At 48.4% G+C, this 23,150-nt stretch overlaps 1 protein-coding gene across 4 annotated transcripts in view; it reads left to right on the top strand.

Annotated features, from left to right (window-relative positions):
* The window catches only part of BCAR3 (BCAR3 adaptor protein, NSP family member), a 221,031-nt gene that overhangs the window by 140,984 nt on the left and 56,897 nt on the right, over positions 1-23,150 (top strand). For all 4 annotated transcript variants that reach the window (XM_074369969.1, XM_074369971.1, XM_074369970.1 and 1 more), the window contains one exon: positions 9,210-9,249. In XM_074369969.1, the coding sequence (XP_074226070.1) occupies positions 9,210-9,249 (40 nt within the window). The remainder of the gene's footprint in view (positions 1-9,209; positions 9,250-23,150) is intronic.

The following is a 23,150-nucleotide window of genomic DNA, read 5'->3' as shown; positions in this document are numbered from 1 at the left end:
TGTCTTTTTATGGCTAGCTTATTTCACTTAGCATAATGTTCTCAAGGTTCTTCCATATTCTAGCATGTGTCAGAGTTGTCTCCCCTTTTAAGTGCAAGTAATATTCCATTGTGTATATACCACATTCTGTAAATAGCACATTTTGTTTATCCATTCATCTAGCGATGGACATTTGGGTTACTTCCACCCTTTGGCTTCTGTGAATAATGCTGCTATGAACATGTGTGCACGAATATCTTTTCAAAATCTTGCTTTCAGTTTTGGGGGGTATGTATTCACAAGTGGAATTGCTGGATCATATGGTAATTCTATTTTAATTTCAAATTTTTTAAATTTTTTGAAGACCCACCATATTGTTTTCCATAGCAGCTGTACCATTTTATGTTCCCACCAACAACGCCCAAGGATCCCAGTTTCTCCACATCCTTGCCAACACTTGATTGTTTTAACTCCACGGTCTGGACATTTGTCTTATTTTACACCGTCAGTGCTGGTTTAGAGTTGCCTACATGTTTACCAGCTTCTTTGTGCATCGTTCAGTCCTAGATCTCAAGCTTTCCTTCTGGCATTCTTTTCCTGCTTCCTGAAGGAAAGGAAGGAAATTTTTATTTGTCTCAAATTGTCTTTATTCACCCTCATTCTTGCTAGTTTGGTGGGCGAGAATTTTGTGCCCCTCGCTTTCCCTTTTGGCTGCTGTTAATCTGCGATCAGCCTAACTGTCATTGCCTCGAGGGCGGCCTTTCTTTGCTCTTCTGCTGTTTTTAAGATCTTTGTTTTCGGTGGTCTGTAGTTTCATAACAATGTGTTTATTTTTGTTTATACGGCTTAGGAGTCATAAGATGTCTGAAGCTGATAATTAGTGTCTTTCATTAATTTCGAAGATTTCCGATCATCGTTTCTTTGACGGTTGCTTTTTGCCTTTCTCTCAGTTCTGTCCTAGAGTTCCAGTCCAATGTGATGAAGGCGTCTCCTTCCGCCTTCCATGTCTCTTTTGTATCTTCCTTCGTCTTCTCTCTCTGTGCTATGTTTTGTATAATTTCTTTATGTATTTGTTTTAATTCGCAAATATTTTCCTCAGTCACATCTAATCTGCTATTTAGAAGGTGATTTCTATATTTTATATTTATTTATATCTAGATATTTTGATCAATGAGGTTTTTATTTCTAGACATTATAGTAGATTATTTTTACAACTGCCTGTTTATTCTTAGGTTACTTTTTGATTCCATCTTTTAAAAAACTTACCACACATCATTATTTTATAGCTTTTATCTGGAATTGCAATATCTGGAGTCTTTGGGGATCTCAGTTTGTTATTTCTGGTAACTTCCAGTCATTGGGGCTTGTCTTCCTGTGCATGTGGTTATTTCTGAAAGGGGATTATATTTAACCAAATTTGTGGCTGTCCAGAGTGGCTTTCTGTTGATAAAGTTTTCCTCCAGAAAGGATTTCCGTTGTTCCCTTACTAACAGTCCCACCAACCCAGGTGCTTGAAGTTTTTCTCAGGCTTGGATTCTCTGTCAAAGCAGGTCGTGTAAACTTGAATCCCAAAGGCTGACCCGTGATTACAGATTTTTAGGGGAGGCTGTTGTCACTATTGTTTCTGTCTGTCGGAGTCTGCGGTGGAGACAGCAGCCCTCCTCGGCTCCCTCTGCCAGAGCGTGCGGTGCGGTTCGGTGCGGTGCGGTGCGGTTCGGTGCGGTGCTCGGCGCGCGCCCGGTCCTGGCGGCTCTGGGCGGCGTTTCGCAGGGCTTCAGGGTCGCTGCGCACTCTTCCCTCCTTACCTTTCTGTTGCCGTTCATGGTTTGTGCTCTTGATTTGCTCTGTGTTTCGTATATGTGTCCGCATTTCTTGAGAATGTCCCTTTCTTGTGACTTCAACAAGGTATTTGAAAATACATTTGTAATTTAATTATCGTTTAGTTCTGAGAACATCTGGTCTACCAGATTAAGCAAACAAATGTTCCATCGTAGAAGCTTCTGACCTTCTGAGGCCTGATTTGGATTATACAGCTACAAGATAAGGGTGGTTAGTTGTGCTTTGTGTTTTCATTTGTCCACTCTTGCCCTGGTTTATTTCTTAATTGGCTGCTATGTGACAAATACTGTCGTAAGTGCTTGGTGGACATTGGTGAGTAAGACAGAAAAGAAGTCGCCCCTGACCTCACGGCGCTTTACGGTCCTGTGGAAAGAACATGAAGACTCAGTGGCAGCTGAGGTGGGGGAGACGGAGAAGACCAGAGGGGTGTATGAAGTCCGGCACTCTCGTCAAGGATCTACAAAGATACTTCATTTTGTTGTTCTCTGCTTTCCTTTCACGAGTTAACTACTTTTTTGCTGGTGCGAAGGGATCCCTTCAATGTTTGTTATATTTCTTCATGCTTTGAGGGAAAGATTTATGTGTTCATCATCTGAGGGCTGTGAAAGACTCTCCTGAAGATAATTTACTTACCTGTTGAGAAGGAAGGAAGGCTTGCTTGAGACCTTCAGTAGCTGAATGGCAGCAATCACTCGTGCACTGCTGACCAGGGAAGACGGGTGGAAATGAGGTCAAGTCTTATTGATTCAGATCCTGGCAGTCTTAAAAGTCACTACAGTATAATGCCTGAGGCAGAGGTTTTTGCTAGTTCATTCTTAACAAATGCACTGAGTCCCTGTCAAGCTCCAGGCACCACACACCCAGTTCCCTTAGAAGAATTCCGGGACTGTCCTTACCTCTTTCTTCCCTTTCACCTGCCGAATCCAGCCACTGGCCTAGGTCTGTCTATTCCCACTTCTAAAAACCTCTCATCTGTGCACTGGCCCCTTCTCCCTCCATCACTCTGACCCACGTCTCATCATCTCTCACCCAGACCCCTTGGTGTCCTCGTCTCTGCCCTTCCTGACTCCACTTTGCCCCCCAAGAATCTGTTTTCCACACGGCTGCAGAGGGATGTTTTTCTAACGCACAAATCTCTGGTTATTCTCCAGCTTAAGATCCTTCAGCAAATCCCGCTGCTTTCAAGATAAAGTCTAAACGTGTTCACTTGGCATCCAAGCCCCTTATGCCCTTCATCCTGACCTCCCAACTCCCCACCAGTCCCGCTGCCTCCCCCGATCCTGGGCTTCCATTAGCTGTTCTTTTATTTGTTAATTCCGCTAGTGGCTTCTGGGCACCTGCTGTGTGCAAAGCACTGGGGACACCAAGGTGAACAAAGCTGAGGAAGCCTCACTCTTGTAGGATTATATTCCGGGGAACAGACAGACCATGAGCAAGTAAGCATTTCATATAATATCAGATAATATGGGGGAAAATGAAGCCGGATAAGGGGATAGAGGGAGGTGGTGGTGCTCATTTAGATAGGATGGTTAAGGAAGTGATGTTTGAAAAAGACCTAAGTGATGTGGGGGACTGAGCCTTTGAGCATCTGTGGGGAGATGGTTCCAGGCAAGGAACAGTAAGTGCCCAGCCACCGCAGCAGGAGGGGGCTTGACGCGTTTGAGCCGCAGAAAGAAGAGTCAGTAGGGCTTGGATGGAATGGACAACAAGCGTGTTAGTGCCCTTTTGCTGAATAACAAGTTCCCGCAGATTTGATGATTTAACACCCGTTTGTTACCCCATGGTGCTATAGGGCTGGAGTACCACGTGGCTCAGCTGGGTTCTCTGTTCATATTCTCACTGAAGACGGCTGCGTTCTTACCTGAGACTGGGGAAGGATCTGTTTCCAGGTTCATTCAGGTTGTCAGCAGAATTCAGCTCCTTGTGGCTGTAGGACTCAGGTCCGTGTCTCCTGGCTGCCCTGTCTCCCAGAGCTTCCATGCCTTGGGCCTTGTCACAGGCTCTCATAGCATTACACCGGCAGCAGGGTCCCACATGTCGAATCCCCCTCACTCTTCAAGTCAGTTCCCCTCGGATAATTGCCATTTCTTAATGTCAGCCAACTTGGGACTTAAATTACATTTGCAAAGCCCCTTCACAGCAGTACCTAGGTTAGTGTTTGACTGACTTGCCAAGGGACAGGGGATCTTGGGAGGGGCCATCTTTGAAATCCTACCTAATGCAGTGCTGCCTGGGGCACATCAACCAAGGCCTTGAAGGCCACAGTGAGGACCTCGGGGCTTTGTTCTCACCTGATGGGAGCTGTTAGAGGATTTTGAGCAGGGGAGTGACCCGAGGAAGGACCACTCTGGCTGCTGGGTGGAGACTGTGGAGATGGAGTAGAACTGGGGAGGGTGTGGCGGGGGGTCCAGGGAGAGATGGTGGTGGCCTGGACTAGAGTGAAATTAGCTCCTCAACGCTTGTGGTTCCCCAAATTGTCACATGTTTCTCTCATTCCCTGGGCATTTCTCATCACCACCTACCCCACAGACGCTTCACTGGGACAGGTTCCTACTCAGCCCTCAAACCTTAGCTCAGACATTGTTTGAAAGGCCCCTCCATGGGGTTTCCCCTCCCACGGACACTCCCTCACTCACTCAGATTGGGCTGGCTATGTGGCTCCGTCTTCCCCACTCTCCTGCAACCTCTCTGGAAGCAGGGCCTTTGTCTTTGGTTGTGGTGCCTTCGTCTGACCAGCTGCGGGCGCACCGTAGATGCTCGGTAGTGTTTGTGGATGGACGCAAGAACCGCGGGACGCACTGGGCATGAAGCAGGCACATCGCTCCCCTTGGGTTGCTCACCTCGAAGTGAGAGAAGCCATGCATCCATGAAGACACACACCGTGACCTGGAGTGCGGACACCACACCATGTGCACAGAGGAAGTGTGCCAACTCCGCACTTCGCTAGTGTGCACGAAGTTTAAGGGGAGCCGCTAGCCTGCTCGGTCTGGGAGGGCTGGGTCTAATTTCTCACATCCCTCCATTGTGTGCGATGATCATGTTGTTACAAGCGGGATCCTTTTTGTTTTATCCCAAAGGACGTTTGTGTGCCAGCATTGTTTGTTAGCCATTGACGTATTCTATAATATTTAAGCAAGTAAACATCCACTCACTTAAAACAGCCTATAATTTAAGACAGACACAGGGCGCTTCCATCTCCATCTGTATTCAGACTGCTCAGGAAAGGCCTGGGGGTATAGCTCAGGAAAGATCTATGTTAGTGAAATTTTGTTTATGTATTCAAGATGAGAACCTCTTAACTCAAAATAGCAAATATATACTAGCTCCCAACTGGACCTCCCTGAGTATAAACTTGAGAAAGTGTGACATTGGAAAGAATGATTTAACTGGGGTGAACACAGTGCTGTGATTTAAAACTTACTAAACTTAAGAACAAAATAACAGGAGAGTCCAGTTTCATCTCGCTGCTTCCCGCGGTCTGTGGACGGTGCTCTGCAGGCCAGCGGGCCTGCTGGGGCTGTGGGCGCCTGCCAGGCTCTCCAGTTATAGAGCCACACACGGCATCATGGATTCACTTTGTGGGGATTCGTAATTGGCACAAGCAAAAGAAAAAAGAGAGATTTAAAAACTTTTCATTTATGTTGCCAAGTTCTTCTGTTTTCTAGTGATCTCTGCTGGAGGATATAAAGATGTGGTTCAAGGAGTATTTGCTGCACGGTCTTGCAGGAATAATTGGATATTCCATTTCAAATTAGAGGCTGGGGCTACAGAGCCAACTGTTATGTTTTCTAGCTGACGTCTTCTTTCTGGTTAGATTAGGGTTCGGGTTAGGCTGGCTGAGAAAGGAGACACAGCACTTCTGCATTTTAATACAATTTTAATTTGGTTCAAGGCAATGGTTTGAAAGCTTTTGGATTTATAACACACTCACTTGGTTTTGTCGTACTCTCCTTGTCTCCCCTCCCTTGCCTCTATGAAAAGGGTGATCAGAAGATGGCAAGGCTCCACGAGGGCGCACCTTGAACTAGAGTGCTGGGGAGCCCTGAGCTAGAACTTGAGGACGGTGGGACTCCCCCTGCTCGCCTAAGGACGTGAACGAGGCTCCCTGAGCAGAGTTCTTCTGGGGGCGAGGTCAAGAGGGGATTTCAGTTTTATCCCTAATCAGCACCTCCTGCTTTCCCTCCCTTCTGCCGAGAAAAGTGTGTGTGGTGGAGTATGGAACAGGAAGATGGGAATTCATCCGGGGGGGGGGGGCATTTGGGAGAACACCCTGGGCACCTGGGTGCCGGGGTCTCTGGGCTGGAGAGCAGAGTGGTGGGGAGAGCACGGGGAGAGTCACCCTGCGTCGAGGTGACTCGATCTCTGAGTGGGGACCCTGTGACTGTAGCCAGGGCTGCCTCAGGAGCCACCCGGCCACGGAGGCTGGTCTGGTCCCTGTCGGTGATCCCACCCCATTCCCAAGAGAGTTGGAGGGGTCTGTCCTGAGAGAACTAGCTCGGAGTTTTCAGATACATCTCTAGAGAAAGGGAGAGGGGAATGTTCCAGCTTTCAAGAGCTGAACAGAAAAAGGGATTTTATAGCTAAATCTGGTGAGAGAGCAGATCTTGAACAAAATTCTAAAAGGAGTTTACTGGAAGAATGACATTTGAGCACCAAAAAGCCGCAGATCATGACTATGTGGTGTTGGTATTTGGCAGATATTTCTTCAAAAATGAATGAAATGAAGCTCAGGGAAAATATTAGACAATGTTAGTTGCCAATGAAAAAATTCAAGCTTTCAAGTGAAAAACAGAATTTTAGAAGACTTTGTATCCTTTACCGTGAGCTCGACAATTCCCAATACTTAGTAACTTCTGGTGAGATCAGTGATGATATTAACAAATGTGATTTATAATGTAACAGGTCAGAATTTGGAAGACCTGCATAACTCAGTGAACCAGTATTTTCCAGAACAGTGGTCATGGAATCACACATGGACAAAAGGTCCATTCAGAGTATAAGATAGATTCAAAAGAGTAAGAGATACGGGTTCAGATCCCACATCCCAGCTAACCTTTGAGAAACCACTACTTGTCAAGTTTGGGTATGTTACCAAAGTAGAACATCCACAATTACATGAAAAGTCTGTTAAGATATCCCTCCCTTTCCAATTACATAACTGCACGAGGGTGGGCTTTCTTCATGTATTTCAACCACGACGTATCACAACACACTGAAGGCAGAAGTAGATATGAGAAGTCAGCCGTCTTCTAAGCCAGACATTAGAAAGTTTTACAAAAATGTAAAACAATGTCACTCTTCTCACTAAATTTTTGCCATGAAAAACATACCTGTTTTTCATTAAAATGTTGTTTATGTAAATATATAATGGATTTATTTTTAAAATATGAATTAATAACTTCCAAAAATTTGTTTTAATTTCTAATATCGGTAATCAGTAGGCATAACCCACATAAACAAAACCCTTCAGAGTCCTCAGTTATTTAGAGTGTAGAGAGACCAAGGCCGAATCCTCGTTTTGAGCAGCACCCGTACGCGCTGTTTACCCACGCACTGACGTACTGTGTGTGAATAGATAGAATGTGCATTTTAGAACAGACATAAAAATAGAAATTTGAGGAAGAGGAGACATAGCCTTGCAATGGCTCTAGCATCTTTCTTCACCCCCAGAGCCAGACCCCTGGGCCAGCTGAGTAGCCTAAGACTGGTGCTCATGAGCCGAAAATATTAATTTAGTAGAAAGCCGGTTTGAGAACTTAAAGGGGAACACGGCCAAAGCCCTCCTGACCAAAGGCAGGTTTTAGTCACTAGCCAGGTGGTCCCGCGGCTGCAAAGCCTAGTGCCATCGACGCAACGTCCAGACTGCGGCAGGAGAGGCGGTGACCCAGCACAGCCGACTTCGGCGCTGTGGGGAGAGATGCCCGATACACGACGCCAGCCTGAAGGCGGGGTCCGCCTGGTCTTAGGCTGTGGAAGACTGACTGGTTCATACCCGTCTTCGACGGCGATGCACCAGGGACCGTGAGCGCAAGCCTCTCTCGGATCCTGTGGCTTATAAAGGGACTCGTTTCAGAACCTAATCTGTTTACACATCTGGGAAGAGCATCTCGGACGCCATCCTGCCTCTGTGCCGCATGCCCTGTGCGTGCACGTTCCCTGTGTGCGTGTGCCGTGTGCACGTGCCCTGTGCGTGTGCCCTGTGCGCAGCCCTAAGTGGGCTGCCTTTGGGGCCTGGAACCACCTCACTACAAGATGGCCTGCTCCTGGGCTGTGGGGTCGACTCCTTGTGCCCCAGCAGGGGTCCTGCTGCTCCTGCCCGGGAGAGGTGCCGCCGTCTCCCAGGGTCTCTCCGTAGTGGGGAGCATCCAACCCCCCGTGGGTCTGGGGGTTGAGCTCACCCCCCTGGAGGTGGCTGCTTGTCGGTGGGAATCCCCCGCCTTCTGAGGGACAAGTCCTTCCTGTAGATACGCCGACACCCCTGCCGGCCTTGAGAAGACCATTCCTCCAGGCTCTGAGCCGTTCTGTCTTTAAGAAATCATCTCATCTCGGGGGGGGGGGGGTGCTGATGTGAAGTGTAAGTCTCCGAAGGCAGCTGTCTTTTCACATCCTCTGCTGAGGGGGACACCTCTCTGTAGCTCCGCCGGGGCTGAAAACCGCAGCTCCTGTGTCTCACCCTCCTCTCCTTTGCCTTAGATCCTCTCCCACTGTAATGTCTCCTCAGTGCCGCCGCCACTGTTCACTCCTCGTTGTCCGGCTAAGCCTCACGTAGTGTTATGATGGGCATGAGCGGACATTAGATGGGGCGAGAGATGACACTGGGGCACCAAAGAAAATTGGGGTGAACTACTCAGCCTGACACCAAAGAGAAAGATGGTTTAGAAGCAGAGCTGGGTTCCAGACTCACTCACCAGGTGCTGGGTGACCTTGTGCAGCCGACCTGCCCACCTGAGCCGCGTTCTCTGTCGGAGTGGGTGCGACACAGCGCCTGGTCCACAGTGCTCAGGTTCGGCCGTCCAGTCCTGCTTTACCCCCACCCTCTCCTCCTCATGGCTCTGCTCTAGACTTTTAGGCTAATTTTTATGCGCGGGTGAATCTAGAATCGCCACGTATAAGTAGTCTAACATTTGGAGCTGGAATTTGACAGCGAAGGCCGCGGCGCTTCTTGACTGAGGTCATGGTGGAACCCTGCTTCCCGCCCCACCTCCCGGCCACACCGTGGAAGGAGTCTGTTTCTGCTCTAACTTCCTTATCTGTCTGCTGCGGGCATGGCCTGGGAGGTGGGCCCATCTTAGTAATGTGAATAAACAGGGTGAATGATGTTGGATACGTTTTACTCAATGTAAGAATGCGTTGTTCCTAACTGTTCTCATATTCGTATTTTCTCTTTTCAGGGACCAGCCTCTTCTGGACCCAACCCTGGAATATGTGAAGGTAGGAAACCAGGATTTAACATGTAGTAGGGACCCTGTGGTAATAGATCTCCTATTACTGACACGGCGTTGCCAAATAACGTTGCTGTCTGGCCTGTATAGGAAGCTGGTTAGACTGAAACCGCCAGGAAGTAATTTGACTCTTTTGGGCTTTGAGTAATCTTTGCAGGGGTCTTACATCACCCTATTACAGGTTTGCAGACTTCTTCCCCTTATCTGAAACCCTGGGAGCCAGATGTGTTTTAAAAATTCAGAATTTTTTTAGAAAGGTAACATGCTACATATATATATATAACACCCCCGAAGGGGTCTGGGGATCCCATCCCAAAATCAGACTCATTATTTCAGCAGTGAAATGTAAGAATATTCACAGAAACGGGTAAGTAGACTGCAGGTGATTTCTTTGTAGTTCAGGTGGCACTTTGTCACCAGATGAGGTCAGGACTGTCCTCGTGCCAAATGAGTTACTTAAAAAACTTCAGTTTTCAGAGCGCTTGGGTTTTGAGATAGTAGACGAGGAGCTGCGCGCCTGTGTTTATCTTCAGAGGAGGACTGGAGGCTCCCCGAGGCTCTCCGCGCCCTCCATCCCACTAAGCAGCCAGCCTCTCGCTCAGCGGACCTGGCACCATGAGCCGTGTGATGCTTTACCTTCCGGTGGGGCTGACATTCAGTGCGTCTAAATATGCAGAGCTTCTAAGCAACGTTTCCCTTCTGAGCAGAGAGAAAAGATGCTCTTCACTTCTTCCTTCTGCCCCCCACTTTCCATTTTTTAGGTGTGCATGTTTGGTTTATTTTATTTTTGAGAACTGTAATTACATCTGGTACCTCCTACAGAAAAGAGAACTCCGATTTGTCATGACAAAATATATCATGAATTTTTAGGAGAAATCATGGCACAACTTAGGATTTAAGGTTCTTGCCTCCTCAGAGTCACATTCCGTCCTCATCACTCCAAGGTCAGCGTCTCGGTTTTGGAGTTTTTAGGTCTGTTGCTTTGTGCTGTGCTTGTGGCTGCCCCAGGGTTTTGGCCTGTCTTCTCTTCAGACCAGAAGATGGAGCGTCTGCTAGAGGAGAAAACTCTGGCAGAACCACATCATGGAGCTTGTTGGAATGGAGGTGGCTTTCTCCTCCCCCCTCACAGCCAGGCTGAGGCTGAACTGTAGTTTCGCTGCAGCAAAGGTGTGATCCTGAACCAGCAGGGCCGCCGCGTCAGAATCTGGTCAGAGCTTCGCAGACGAAATCTGTGTCCTTCGTAGATGTGGCACATTCTCTTCCTCTTCCTCACTCTGCCCTAGGTTTGGATTTGTGAGTGAATGTCGGGATTTTCATTTGCCTCCATGGGCACTGGAACTCTGAAAGCACGTTCGTAGAGGCCTTGGTCCTCAGGGTCCGAGTGGACCCCCGTGCCAGTCGTCTTGGGGCCAGTGTAGGCCCATCCTGGCGTTTCTGACTTGGCCTCCCCCTCCAGCCCTGCTGCCCAGTCCATGCCTCGTAAATCAGTGCCAGCTGGTGCCTGGAGGGTGGCTAAGGATAATGGAGGGAGGTGAGAGTTGTGGATAAAATGGATGTGGTTTGGCCCCCTGGCTTTGAGCCGTTTCTTCCCTATAATCCCCATGTATCCGTCGTGCCTCTCGGGCCTGGAGGGAAGCAGAGATTCTGTGTAAGTATGTTGCATCATGCAGAGCCCTTTCTGGGAGAGTCAGATTTTTAGTAGTTCACTGTGACCTCAGCGTGGGGACCGTGGGATCTCTGACTGATCTCACCTCGGCAGTAGATGCACCAGCTGTGGCCAGCAGACACCCGTTCCCATCCTGTTGGGAGCTGCAGTCCCAGGGCTCTCCGTCCCAGGGCTCTCCTTCCCATGGGAGACTTTCTAACCATCTTCACCTGGTTTTCCCAGTGCCCGGGTTAGGAGAGGCGTCCGGGACCACCCCTGCCTCCTTGGGTCTCGGGGAGAGGAGGCACTGAGGCTGACCCCATGACTGGTGGGGTGAGGGGGGCTGGCGTGCTGTGGCAGGAGACAGCTGGGCAGAGAATGACTCCGCAGTTCAATCCTGTCTAGTTTGCACTCTGTTCCCCCAACACTGCCCGTAGTTGGATTGCTGCGCATCGATACGGCGTGAAAGGGGACCCGGCCGGGGTTGCTAGGCGACGAGGAGCTGGTCTGCGTGAGGACTGGGGAGAAGTGTGCCTGGCGGGGGAGCCCTGGGGCCCCTACTCACCCGCAACAGCACCTCCCTTCCCTGAGTGCTGAATTCCATGCTGGGATGTGGTGCGAAAATGCGAGCAGATCCAAAGAATCCTGTCATTCGGGGATCTTATTCTCCACTGTTTCTGTCTCTTTGACTATTAGAGGAACTTTGTTTATTCTTTCTCTCCTTTTTCTACCTTTTCCTTGTGTCCCTAGACCCCTCCTCTCTCCATGTTTATTTCCCGCCCCACACAGTGCCTTAAAACACGATCATCTTTGAAGGTGTGATTTTAACTGCTGTGTATAATCATGAGATCGCTTCTGTAATCAAACGTAAGTGATTCTCTGTCACCGCGTCTGGAGGAGCCCGCTTCTTCCCGCAGCTGCACCTTCCTCCTAGGAGCTCTTAAGTTACTGACTTCGGTACAGCCCTGGAATTTTCCTGTGCGTACGTAGCATACCTTGCCCCAGATAAAACCAACCTTTTTTTTTTTTTTTTTAACAGAGGAAATAGCTTTTAGAGGAAAGAGCCCTAGGCAAAAATCTGGGCTGGCTTTACCTGCTTACCGCCTCTATTTGGCTTTTGCCGTATTTTTACCGCCTTTAAAGCGTACTTACTCTGTGTCTGGTTTCCTAGACCTGTGTCAGGTAAGTGCTTAAAACATTTGATGAAATAATTGTGCTAAAATGTGTATGCATGGTAATAGCGCAGTGTGTCACCCTTCGCAGATAGCATTCCAGTAGGAGACTCCACGTTACACGGGCGCCGAGGATCTCCAGGGAGGGGAGACTGCTCCATGCTCTGGTCTAATTAGCAGTGCGACCTTGGACTCACCACCTTCTCTCTGTGGGTTCCATCTTCCCACAACTAGGAAACCAAGGGGAGGGCAGTGTCCTTCCTCGTTTAACACTTTGAGGGGCCCCCTATGTCTGTGATAAGCTGGGGGGAGGGGAGGGTTTTAGCAAGTGGTAAGTGGTTCTTCACTATCTCTCATTCTTGATCATAAAATTACCGCCTCTATTGGAGCAAGGGTGGCATTTCATGTAGCGTCTCAGACAGTAAGAGCAAAGGTGTGACCGATAATGACTGTCCATCCGTCATATTACCTCAAAAGACGGAGCTTTACCCCTAACACTCTTGCATCGGCTGTTAGGACCCATTATGCTGTCACGTTTGTGACCCCTTCTTGAACCTGTGAAACCTGCTTCCATCTTCACCCTTCTTCTTTGCATTTCTCCTGAGGCCACTTCTTTGACCTTCTGGAGCTGCCCCCCTCCCCCCACACACTCAATTTTATAAATTTGTATTATATCCTATCTTCTTCCCCTTTATACCTATGTTCCTCTCAGACTGAAGATTCTAGCTCTTTCTGGCTTTTTCACATACAAGCCTTACAATTATGTTAATAGTCTCTTTTCTGAGAGTGGCTTAAAAAAGTCTATTTTTTAATGGGAGGAGGTGATTGGCTACAGCAGAGCTGGGTGATTTTTTTTTTTAAGAAAACTTTATTATAGATTTTGATTTTTCTTTTCTTTTCTGTTTAATGGAGGTACTGGGGACTGAACCCAGGACCTCCTGCATGCTGAGCACGCACTCTGCCACTGAGCTATCCCCTCCCCCGCCCCCATGATTTTTCTTTTAGAAGAAATGTTTATCATAGATTTTCTTACGTTTTAAAATAAACTGTCCTTAAGAAAGACAAATTGGTCAATGTAGCAGTAACAGCGCAGAGAAGACATTGGGAAGACCATATTTTCACATTAGCCGAGGTGCAGCAAGAAGGTTTTCCAGGCCAGGCTGTGAACTGCGCAGAGCCGTGGACGAAGTCTGTGGTTAACAAGGGTCAGGGCGGAGTGCAGCCTTTTGTTCCCGCGAGCTCCCCGGTGCGGAATATCCTTTCTTTTGTCTTCAGCCCTGATGGACTCTTGCTGGAACCACTTGTGAGCTTTTGTAAAACGATTTGCAGTTTCTGGGCTTGCCTTGCAGGTTAGGAGAAGAAGGGACCGGACTGGAGCCTGTCCTGAGAGGGGATCAGCACCCTTTGACTTCTCCTTCCTCCAGGGTGCACGCCCGCGGCCCCGGAGCCCAGAGCAACTGGGACATCAGTCCTTTATGGGGTTAACTCTCCAAAAATGCTCTTTCTGAGAGGGTCTTACAGACTTGACAGGCTGCCCAAGGCTCAGATCTCAGCAAGGCCATTTCCTGCAGTTGGCCGGCCAGCCGGGGCTACATTAGGTCACCCAGCAGATTAAAAGAGGATTAATTATGCGAATTCCAGCGCCAAGAATAAGTGCTGGGCTGTGGGAGCCCTGGGTGGGGGCGGCGGGACTCAGGTCCCCTTTGTGCTCAAGATGGCCGCAGCCTTGGTCACAGTTAAATAGCCCTCTTTGAGGAAAGTCTTTTCTTCCAGCAGTGAAACAGGCCAGTCTGCTCTGAATTAGCCAGCTAACAAAGTCATGAAAGGGACTTACAAAAACAATGGCACGCTGTACATTCCGTGAGATTTTAACAAGTTATATGAACCAAATAATGGCCCGATTGGCTGGCTCTGCAGGTTTTCGCCTGAGTGTGCACATCCACAGAGCCCCGTGGGACCAGGGGATCAAACACTGCCAGCACTGAATGGGAAACAGCCCCTGGGCCCACATTCAGAGCACGGGAAGACAGCTCCCATCCAGCTCCTCCCACTCCACCCCAAAAACATGCTCTGCAGACATTCTTGGGGGGCTTCATGCTACTACCGTTTTACGAAGGTTGCTCAGGCAGGGCGAGAAGACAGGGCAGGGACGGAGGACAGTCCCTCACTCAGTGGAATCTTATCCTGCAGGTCTGTGAGAATGTGGCCATTGATTAAAGAGTGAAACCTGATGAAAACATACGTGCATTTAAAAATCTGTACGTGAATGTTTATAGTGACATTGCTTGTAATTGACAAAAAGTGGAAACAACTCAGATGTCCTTCGAGTGCTGAGCAGATAAACTTAAGATAAACGCGACATCCTGTTCAGCCATAAGAGGAATGGACTGTTGGACACAGATAAAAACTTACAGTTTGGAAGACAGAGCGGTGGTTGAAAGGGGAAGGGGGAGAGGTCGACTGCAAGAGGGAACTTTGGGGGAATGATAGAAATTCCTTGATTGGGATCATTCCAAAGCTCATAGAACTGTATTAAAAGGGGTGACTTTTGCTGTTTGCGATTTATACCTCGGTGGGCCTGACTTTAAAAAAGCAAGCGAAAACCTTGTATTTTAACCCCTAAGTGCTGCCACCTTTGAGACGGGCCACATGAGACTGCTGGTGAGATGGCGAAGGCGCTGAGCTTGTGGACGGTTTCCTGCATGGGTTCAATCAACAGATAGTTTGGGGCAGATTCCAGTGTTGGTCATTGTTCAGTCGAGTCAGGCTGTGTAGGAGGAAGGTGTCATCAGGAGTCTAGCCTGAGATGTGACAGTGGAGTGGAGTCAGGCAGGTGCTGGAGGCCTTGTAGAGACCGAACTAAGAGCCAGTCTAAGAGCTGAGTTGACAGTTTCTGGCAGGACTTAAATGGAGGTGGTGAGGGAAGGGAAGCCGGGGCAATTCCAGGCTTCACACAGTGTCTGGCGTCTTGCCAGAAGCCAGTAAATATTTTAGGGGAGAAAAGGAGATCTCCAGTTGGAGACCTTGTTACCCCAGTGACATTAAGTTAATTCGTGAGCGTCTGTGGATATCATTAGGCTGGGGGCAGGGGCAGTCGGCAAACTACAGCCCGAGACCACATCTGCCCTGCTGTCTGTCTGTTGTACGCCTGCAAGCTGAAAATGGAGTTTATGGTTTTTTAAAATTTTAGCAGGAGTAATTAGGTTTGTTTAATGAAGGTGCTGGGGATTGAACCCAGGACCTTGTGCATGCTCGGCATGCACTCTACCACTGAGCTATGCCCTCCCCCTAGATTGTATGTTTTTAATTTTTTTAATCAAAAGAATGTGAAAATTGTAAAATTCAAATTTCAGCGTGCGTGAAGTTTTACTGAAACACAGCCGCACCCGTTACTCATCGATGTGGTGCGACTTTCTCACTGTGATGGTGGCGCGGAGGAGCTGTGACGCTGCAAAGCCTGAGCATTGTGCTGTCTGGCCCTGTACAGAGGTTGCTCCAGACTGTATGCACGTACACGGTCTCTGTTTTGCCTCCGAACAACATGTAGTAGACTTTCAACAAAAACCCCATCTTTTCGTGCTGACCCTTCCTTGATGCAGCCGTGCGTCACTGACATCACCTTGACCTCTCCTGATGACCCAGCAGTGAGCCCTTGTGCAAGCTGTGTGGTCTGGCACAAACACAGAGACAATGCTGTTGTGACGATTGCTCGATGCGGACACATCTCAGCATCTCGTCGGGGAGACCTGTCTGCTCTGAGCAGCAGCATCTCCCCCGTCGTGTTGAGCGTCTTCAGCTCTGCTGGGTGAACGGGTGTGTGGAAGTGGCTTGAATCCTGACTGCTCTGGCCAGGGGCTTGTCTGGACAACTCCTCGGGCAAGGTACTGCTCTGCCAGTAGAGCCTGAGATGCGCTTTCTCAGTGCCCCAAGTCGTAAGTGACTTCTCCCTGGGCTTCTGAACTCAGTGGTTTGAGTCAGAGCTGCCCTCTGGAGGTGCTCGAAGGAGCCTGGTCTGGCCTGCGAGCGGGCTAAGGGCAGATGCACACTCGTGTTCTGTGCTGCAGCCTTCATCACTGGCTGAAGGAAGAGGACTCTTCTGAGATCCCAAACATTATGAGAGGCGGTGAAGAGACTGGGGAACTAATATGTAAGCAAGAATTGAAGCTCTGGCTTCTGCCCAGACTCAGCTTTATGCCTGGACTTCGGAGCCCTCCCCTGGCCCTTTCACCTCCCTCCTGCTCTCCCTCCTGCTCGCTCAGACTCCTCGCTGCTGCCCCTGCGTCTTTGCCTTCCCAAGCTCAGCCTAGAAGGTCCTTCTGAGGTAGAACTGCTGTGTGATTTGAAGAGGGTGCTGCGATGCTGTTGTGGGTGGAACTGCATCCTCCCGAAAGATGTGCTGAAGTCCTAACCCTGTGAATGCGACCGCATTCGGAGATAAGGTCTCGCAGGCGTGATCAAGCCAAGATGAGGGCAGGCTGGGTTAGGGTGGGCCCGAGTCCAGTGACTGGCAACTTAAAGAGAGGGGTGGGGACGCACAGAGACAAGGCCGTGCGATGACAGAGGCAGAAACAGGGTGATGTGTGCACAGGCCGAGGAACACGAGGCCTGCCAGCAGCCACCAAAGCCGGGAGGAGGCAAGGAGCGCCCACCTTGGAGCCGTCAGAGAGAGTGTGGCCCTGTGACCCCTGGACTCTGGACTCCTAGCCTCCAGAACTGTGAGAGGGTGTGTTTCTATTTTAAAGCCACCAAGTTTGTGGTAATTCGTTACAGCTCCCCTAGGGAACTCATCAGACGCAAAGCCCCATCTTAGCCATTTCTTGGTTGTGTGCCTCTGGGCAAGTTTCTGAAATTCTCTGGAGCCCAATTTCCTTAACAGTAAGTGGGAGGATGTAGGGCTTGGATGAGTCAGTACCCGCAGGCTTGTTAGCAGGTGCCCGACGTGCGGGCAGCACTCGGGAAACCCGGGGCTTATAACTGCCACCCAGGTCTCTGTGCGGCTGGTGCCTCCCGACTCAGTTTCCCTGCCTCAGAGAGGCCTCCCCTGGCCCCTGCTGAAAGCAGCCTCCCCACACGCTGTCCCACTGCACTGGGTGGGGCCCTCACAGCTCTGGTCCCAAATTCTGTTTGTCCAGGTAACTTGTCCTCTTAGTAAACGCTTAGGACCTGACTGGCTGACTGATGACCGCGTACGGCCAGAGGAGAAGGCGTCGAAACTGAGGGAAGAGGGAACGAGGCTGTTTCCAGCATCCTTATGTTTCCCCGAGGAATTAGCATTCGCATCTCTAGAAGTTCTCAGAAGCTCTTCAGTGATTTTTGTTTCATGACGGCAAGGAGGTTCCCACAAGACCTCAGTCTTCCTTCTGTTTCCAACCTCGAAGAGGGTAAAACCTGTGGGGTCACTGTTGTCACCTCAAGTACTCACACGTTTAGGCAGGAGTATACACTTTCAGGTAAGTGTGGTTCTAGCAGCCTCTATGGCTCAGACCCATCACTTCCTCGGGGATCTTGTTACCAGCCATGGGGTCCCAGTAACTCCTTGACCCTGAAATGGGAGGCCAGGCTTTTCAGCATTGGAATCGTTTGCTGTTCCACTCTGCCCTCTAGTGGTAGTTGAATGTCACAGCAGCACAGCATGTGGCTGTGATTCAGTTTCTGAATATTCTGGGCGCTTTTAATCTTAAATGTAATGGTGCCTCACAACTTCAGAACTAAGGGCTGTGTCAAAGTATGTAAAAAGGCAAGTTGTTGTCATTGGCTTCCTGTAATACATGAAAATTGTCAAGGCATTTTATTATTAGAATTAATTGTCTAATGTTGTTGGACCAAAAAGCTCTAAGATGCTGCGGTACTAAATGTAGATTCTGAGGTAGGGGAATTAACATTGATCTGAAGTTTCATGTGTGGTGGCCAGAAAGTTTCCTTGGGAAAAATTATAGTTGACTTGTGATTTGACAGCTGGAAAACAGTGGTGACTTGGCAGGAAGGAAGCTGGTACTAGTGAGGCAGAAGACAGGTTTCACCACGTTTGAGACCGACGGGGCGGACCGCATGCCTGCGGGCCCACGTGTGTGTATGCGTGCGCACGCGCACGCCCAGGCTGACTGGGGCAGGGGAGCGCAGCAGGGGGTCTTAAGGGAAGAATAGGGACTCTCATGTTTATTGAATGGAAGGGTGAGAAAACGTCAAGTGTCCCTAGGAAATTCTAAGATAACCAGACTGTTATGAGCAAGAAAAATGAGTTGGGGAGCAATCTGATTGACGGATTGCCAAAATTATGTGTAACGACATACCGCTTTGCAGCTTGCTTTTTCCATTGGGCGTCCTCCCGTGTTAAACATACGGGTTTACCATCTTCTTTTGACTGGTTGTCCGCTGTTCCGTTGTATGACATACAATTGTGTTTGGCCGGTTTCCTGCCAACATTGGGGTTCTTGTTAACAGCACTTCTGCAGCTACTTCACACACGTGTAGCCGTATTTGTTATGTATGTCATAGTCATTTAGCAAATATTTATTGTCTGCCATCTGCTGGTCACTGTTCTAGGGGCTGAGGATACAGCAGTGAACAAAACAGTGTCCCTGCCTCTGTGGAGCATAAGTTATGGGGTCAAGAGTGACCAGGAAGACAACCAAGTAAACCCTGTTCGGTAGTGATAAGTGTTCAGCAGAAAAAATTCATCCAGGAGAGGAGCTGTGAAGTGTCGGAGTCCTCCGGGGACATTGCATTTTAAATAGGGTGGCCAGGGAAGGCCTCGCTCGGAAGGCCTTGCCTTTCAAGCAGGGGGCAGGTCGAGAGTGATGTCTGACAGGGAGGGGACGTGACAAGGTCAAGGCCATGAAGCCGGGACTCTGTTCTGCTGAGGAACAGCTGTGAGGCCGGCAGGGCTGGAGGGGGCGGACCTGAGTGAGAGCGGGGAGGGGAGAACGAGGACGGGGACAGGGCAGGGTGTGTGGGGCCTGTGCGTCCCAGGGAGGACTTAGCTTCTGCCAAATGAGGTGCGGAGCCATCTTAGGACTGCTTTGGCTTGGTGTTGCTGGCAGCTGCGGGGGGCACGGGCAGGAGCAGGGGACCCGTTGGGAGGCCACCGTGACCCCAGACAGCAGATGGTGATGACGTGGACCCGTGGTCCCGGAAGCGGTGGTGAACAAGGGAGATCCTTGACATGTAGTATGAAGGCAGAGCCTCCGAATCTCCTGCGGGATTGGACGTGGTGGGAGGAGAGAGGGCTGCAGCACATGCTGGGAGGGTGGCGTTGCTGTCAGCTGAGATGGCTTGGTGTGTGAGGATTTCCATAAGATAAACACCCGGGAACAGAATGATTGAGTGTTGGGTAGTGAGTCAAAATTAACTTTCTGGCAACTGAGGAGTTTTGTTTTGTTTTTCACATTTCTCTCAGTTTCCAAGTTTTCTCTAACAAGCATTAGTGCTTTTATAATACGTACTTAAAAATTAAAATACCTCTTTATTTGTATACCTTCGTCTACTCCATAGATTTGATGCTGATGCTGAAAACTTACAGCTTAATCAAAATTATGTTGAACAAGTAGGTTGGATGTATTAGAGCAGAAGTTCTCAAACTCTTTGGTCTCAAGACTTCTTTTCATTCTTACGAATTATTGATGACCCCACAGAGCTTTTGTGATGCGGGTTTTAGCTGTTACTGTATTGGAAACCCAAATATAGGAATTCTTAATGTTTGTATAATTCCTTTAAAGTAACAATATTAAACCCATTATGTGAACATAAATAGCATGTTTTTATGAAAAGTAATTATTTTCCAAAACAAGATTTAGTGAGAAGAGCAGTGCTGGTTTACTTTTTCGCAAATCTCTTTAGTGTCTGGTCTAATAGAACAAGTTTGAGCCTCGTCTCTGCTTCAGCCTTCAGTCTGTCTTGTTGCGTTGTTGTAGCTGAGGTCTGAAGAAAATCTGGCCTTGCAGATAGTAATTCAAAAAGGGAGGCATGTGCTTCTTTTATTGAGGTGTAATTGACATAGTACCATTATATTAGTTTCACTTGTACAACATAGTATTTTGATGTTTGTATATATTGCAAAATGACCCCAGTGAGACCAGCTAACACCCGTCACCACACATAGTTACAAAAAAAGTTTTTCTCCTAATGAGAACTTCCCAGATCCACTCTGCTGGCTACTGTCAAATATTCAATACAGGATTATTAACTATAGTCACCGTAATGCACATTACATACCCAGGACTTACTCATTTTATAACTGGAAATTTGTACCTTTTGACCCCCTTCACCCATTTTGCCCACCCCTAGTCCCCCAGGAGGTGTATTTTAATAGCCTTTTCAGATAATCAGAGGTATTCTTCTTTGATATTACACTAAAACTTGAAAAGTTGTAGTTCCATGAAGGTTCATTGCAGTGTGGAATCCGAGACCCTATCAATGAGTTTTTGTTTTGTTTTGTTTTTACTCTATTGCCTTAAAATCTATTGGTGTCTCTGGCAGTGTGAATGGATCTTACCCATGTGTGATTTTGTACCGTCGTGCACTGATCATTTGAAAAATACCAGTTTGCTGAATTATGCAGGGCTCCCAAATGTTAACATATTTCACAATTCAGTGCCAAAAACTCACATTCATTGTTATTATCACTCATCAAAAAATCATAAAAGTGTTGGGAAATATCATTAAAATATGCAGCACTCATGCTGGTAGATTCAAGTTTCCCAGAATTCTAATTTTCCATTGAAAGCGCAGGTTTTAGCATTGGGAACAAATGCAGTCCGTTGTTTTCCTTGAAAGGGACAGACTCGCTTTGTTCAGTTTTTAGAAAACGCCTGCCACATAAACGTGCACGTCTGAGTGCCCGCTGTTTGTCAGACACGCTCTGAAGTGGAAGTGGCCTTCCGTGAGGAGGCAGCCAGCGCAGCTCGCGGTTAACCGCGCGATTGCCCGGGACAAGCGTCGTGCAGGCTGTGCTTCCCGTCTCCGCACGCACAGTGTCCGAGACATGAACTCAAGGGCCGGGATGTAATAAAGTGACCACGGTCCCCCCGACCCCCAGCTTCCGTCGCTCACGGTCAACCATGGTCCAAAAATTTCTAACGGAAAATCCCGGTTATAAACAATTCGCACTTTTTTTTTAATGCTGGGGCACGATTTTTATATTGACGTATGGTTGATGTACAATATTATATAACTTACAGGTGTGCAATACAGTGACTCACAGGTTTTAAACATTGTACCCCATTAACAGTTACTGTAAAACGCTGGCTGTGTTCCCTGTGCTGCACAGTACAGCCCTGCAGCTTGCTTCATACGTGAGCGTTTGTGGCTCTTAACCCTCGCCCCCCGTGCTGCCCCTCCCCCTTCCTTTTCCCACTCATAGCCACTAGTTTGTTCCCTACATCTGTGAGTCTATTTCTTTTTTGTGATGTTCACCAGATTACTGTTGTATTTTTGGATTCCGCGTATAAGTGATACCATGCCATACTCTCCTTTCTGTGTCTGATTCAATACAGATTTACTTCTGATTTACTTCACTTAGCAAAATACCCTCCAGGTCCATCCATAGTGATGCAAATGGCAAAGTTTCATTCGTTTTTATGGCTGAGTAGTAGTCGTGTGTGTGTGTGTGTGTGTGTGTGTGTGTGTGTGTATACACATACATACACATACAGCACATCTTATTTATCTAGTCATCTGTTGATGGACACTTCGGTTGCTTCCATGCCTTGGCTATTGTAAATAGTGCTGAACACTGGGGTGCATGTATCTTTTTGAAGTCTTGTCCTTGTTTTTTTCAGACAATTTGTAAGTTTTAAATCGTGCGCTATTCTGAGTAGCACGATGAGGTCCCTTGCCCTCCCGCTCCCTCCCACCTGGGACGTGCATCGCCCTGGTGTCCAGTGTGTCCCAGCCGTCAGTCGCTGGCAGCCTTTGGGTCTCAGGTTGGCTGTCAAGGTGTTGCGTTGCTTGTTCAAATAACCTTTATTCTATTTAACAGTAGCCCCAAAGCACAAGAGTAGTGATGCAGCAACTTGGACATTCTCTTACTGTGCTTAATTTATAAGTTAAACTTTATCATAGATACGTATGTGTAGGAAAAAAAGTAGTATGTATATATGTATGTATGCAGTTCAGCGCTATTTGCAGTTTCAGGCATCCACTGGGGGTCTTGGAATGTGTCACCTGCAGATGAGAGAGGACTACTGTAATTTTTACTGTTTCATCAAGGACTTCTTAAGTGGAACTGGCTACTTTTAAAAGAAATATACTTTAAAATTTTTAATATTTTAAAAATAAATTCTAAAAATATAGTGATCAGGAAATGCAATGACTACTCATCCAGTTGGCGCCTCTCCTTTGCTTGCTGCTGCCGCCGGCAGTTTTACCCGTCATTGCTGTTGCTCTGTCAGCGTAAATGTTACCCTGGTGGAAAAGGCAAAGAAAGGCTCAGTCTTACTCCGAGAGCAGCTGTGCCCTTCCGGACCCCCGAGAGGCCCCTGGGGCCCGCAGACGGCCCTGAGCACTGCCTGCCTCGCTCTCGCTGCTTCTTTGAACCCAGCTTGCTCAACCATTGCATTTACATTTAAGATACTGATTATTAATAGAGAAGAGACATTAAATTTTCATTTAAAAATAAGAAAAAATTGAGACTCTGTCCCAGAAATACGCGTTTGCAGTTGTCGGCCTGCTCCTTAACACCGCGCGAGCTGTGAGGCCTCGGTAAACACGCGTCCACACGCCTGAGGCCCTGCTCGTCATGCACTGCGGAGCGCTTGGCCCGGGCAGCTGCCGTTCTGCTCTGATTGCTTTATACTAAAACCGTGACAGCCCAGAGCGTGGTGAGGCCGAGGCCTGGTTTATGACAAACGTGCCCAGCTTGGCCGTGTGCGTGCCGTCAAGGGGTCTGTTTCCCTGGGGCAGGCTGAACACGAACGTTCCCTGATCCTTCAGCTTTTATTAATCACCACACATTTGCCCATTGTCCACTCCCCACATGGATTAGCTCGCTGACTCCGTTCGTCCTTTCTGTCAGTGACGATAAGGATGTGTCAGACCCTGGGAACCAGAACATGCCGCCTGGCCCTTCGAGTCCCA

The sequence above is a fragment of the Camelus bactrianus genome, chromosome 9 (assembly GCF_048773025.1).
Source record: "Camelus bactrianus isolate YW-2024 breed Bactrian camel chromosome 9, ASM4877302v1, whole genome shotgun sequence".
Lineage (NCBI taxonomy): Eukaryota > Metazoa > Chordata > Mammalia > Artiodactyla > Camelidae > Camelus > Camelus bactrianus.
The sequence above is the reverse complement of the archived record's forward strand: the minus strand, read 5'-3'. Positions and strand labels throughout refer to the sequence as shown.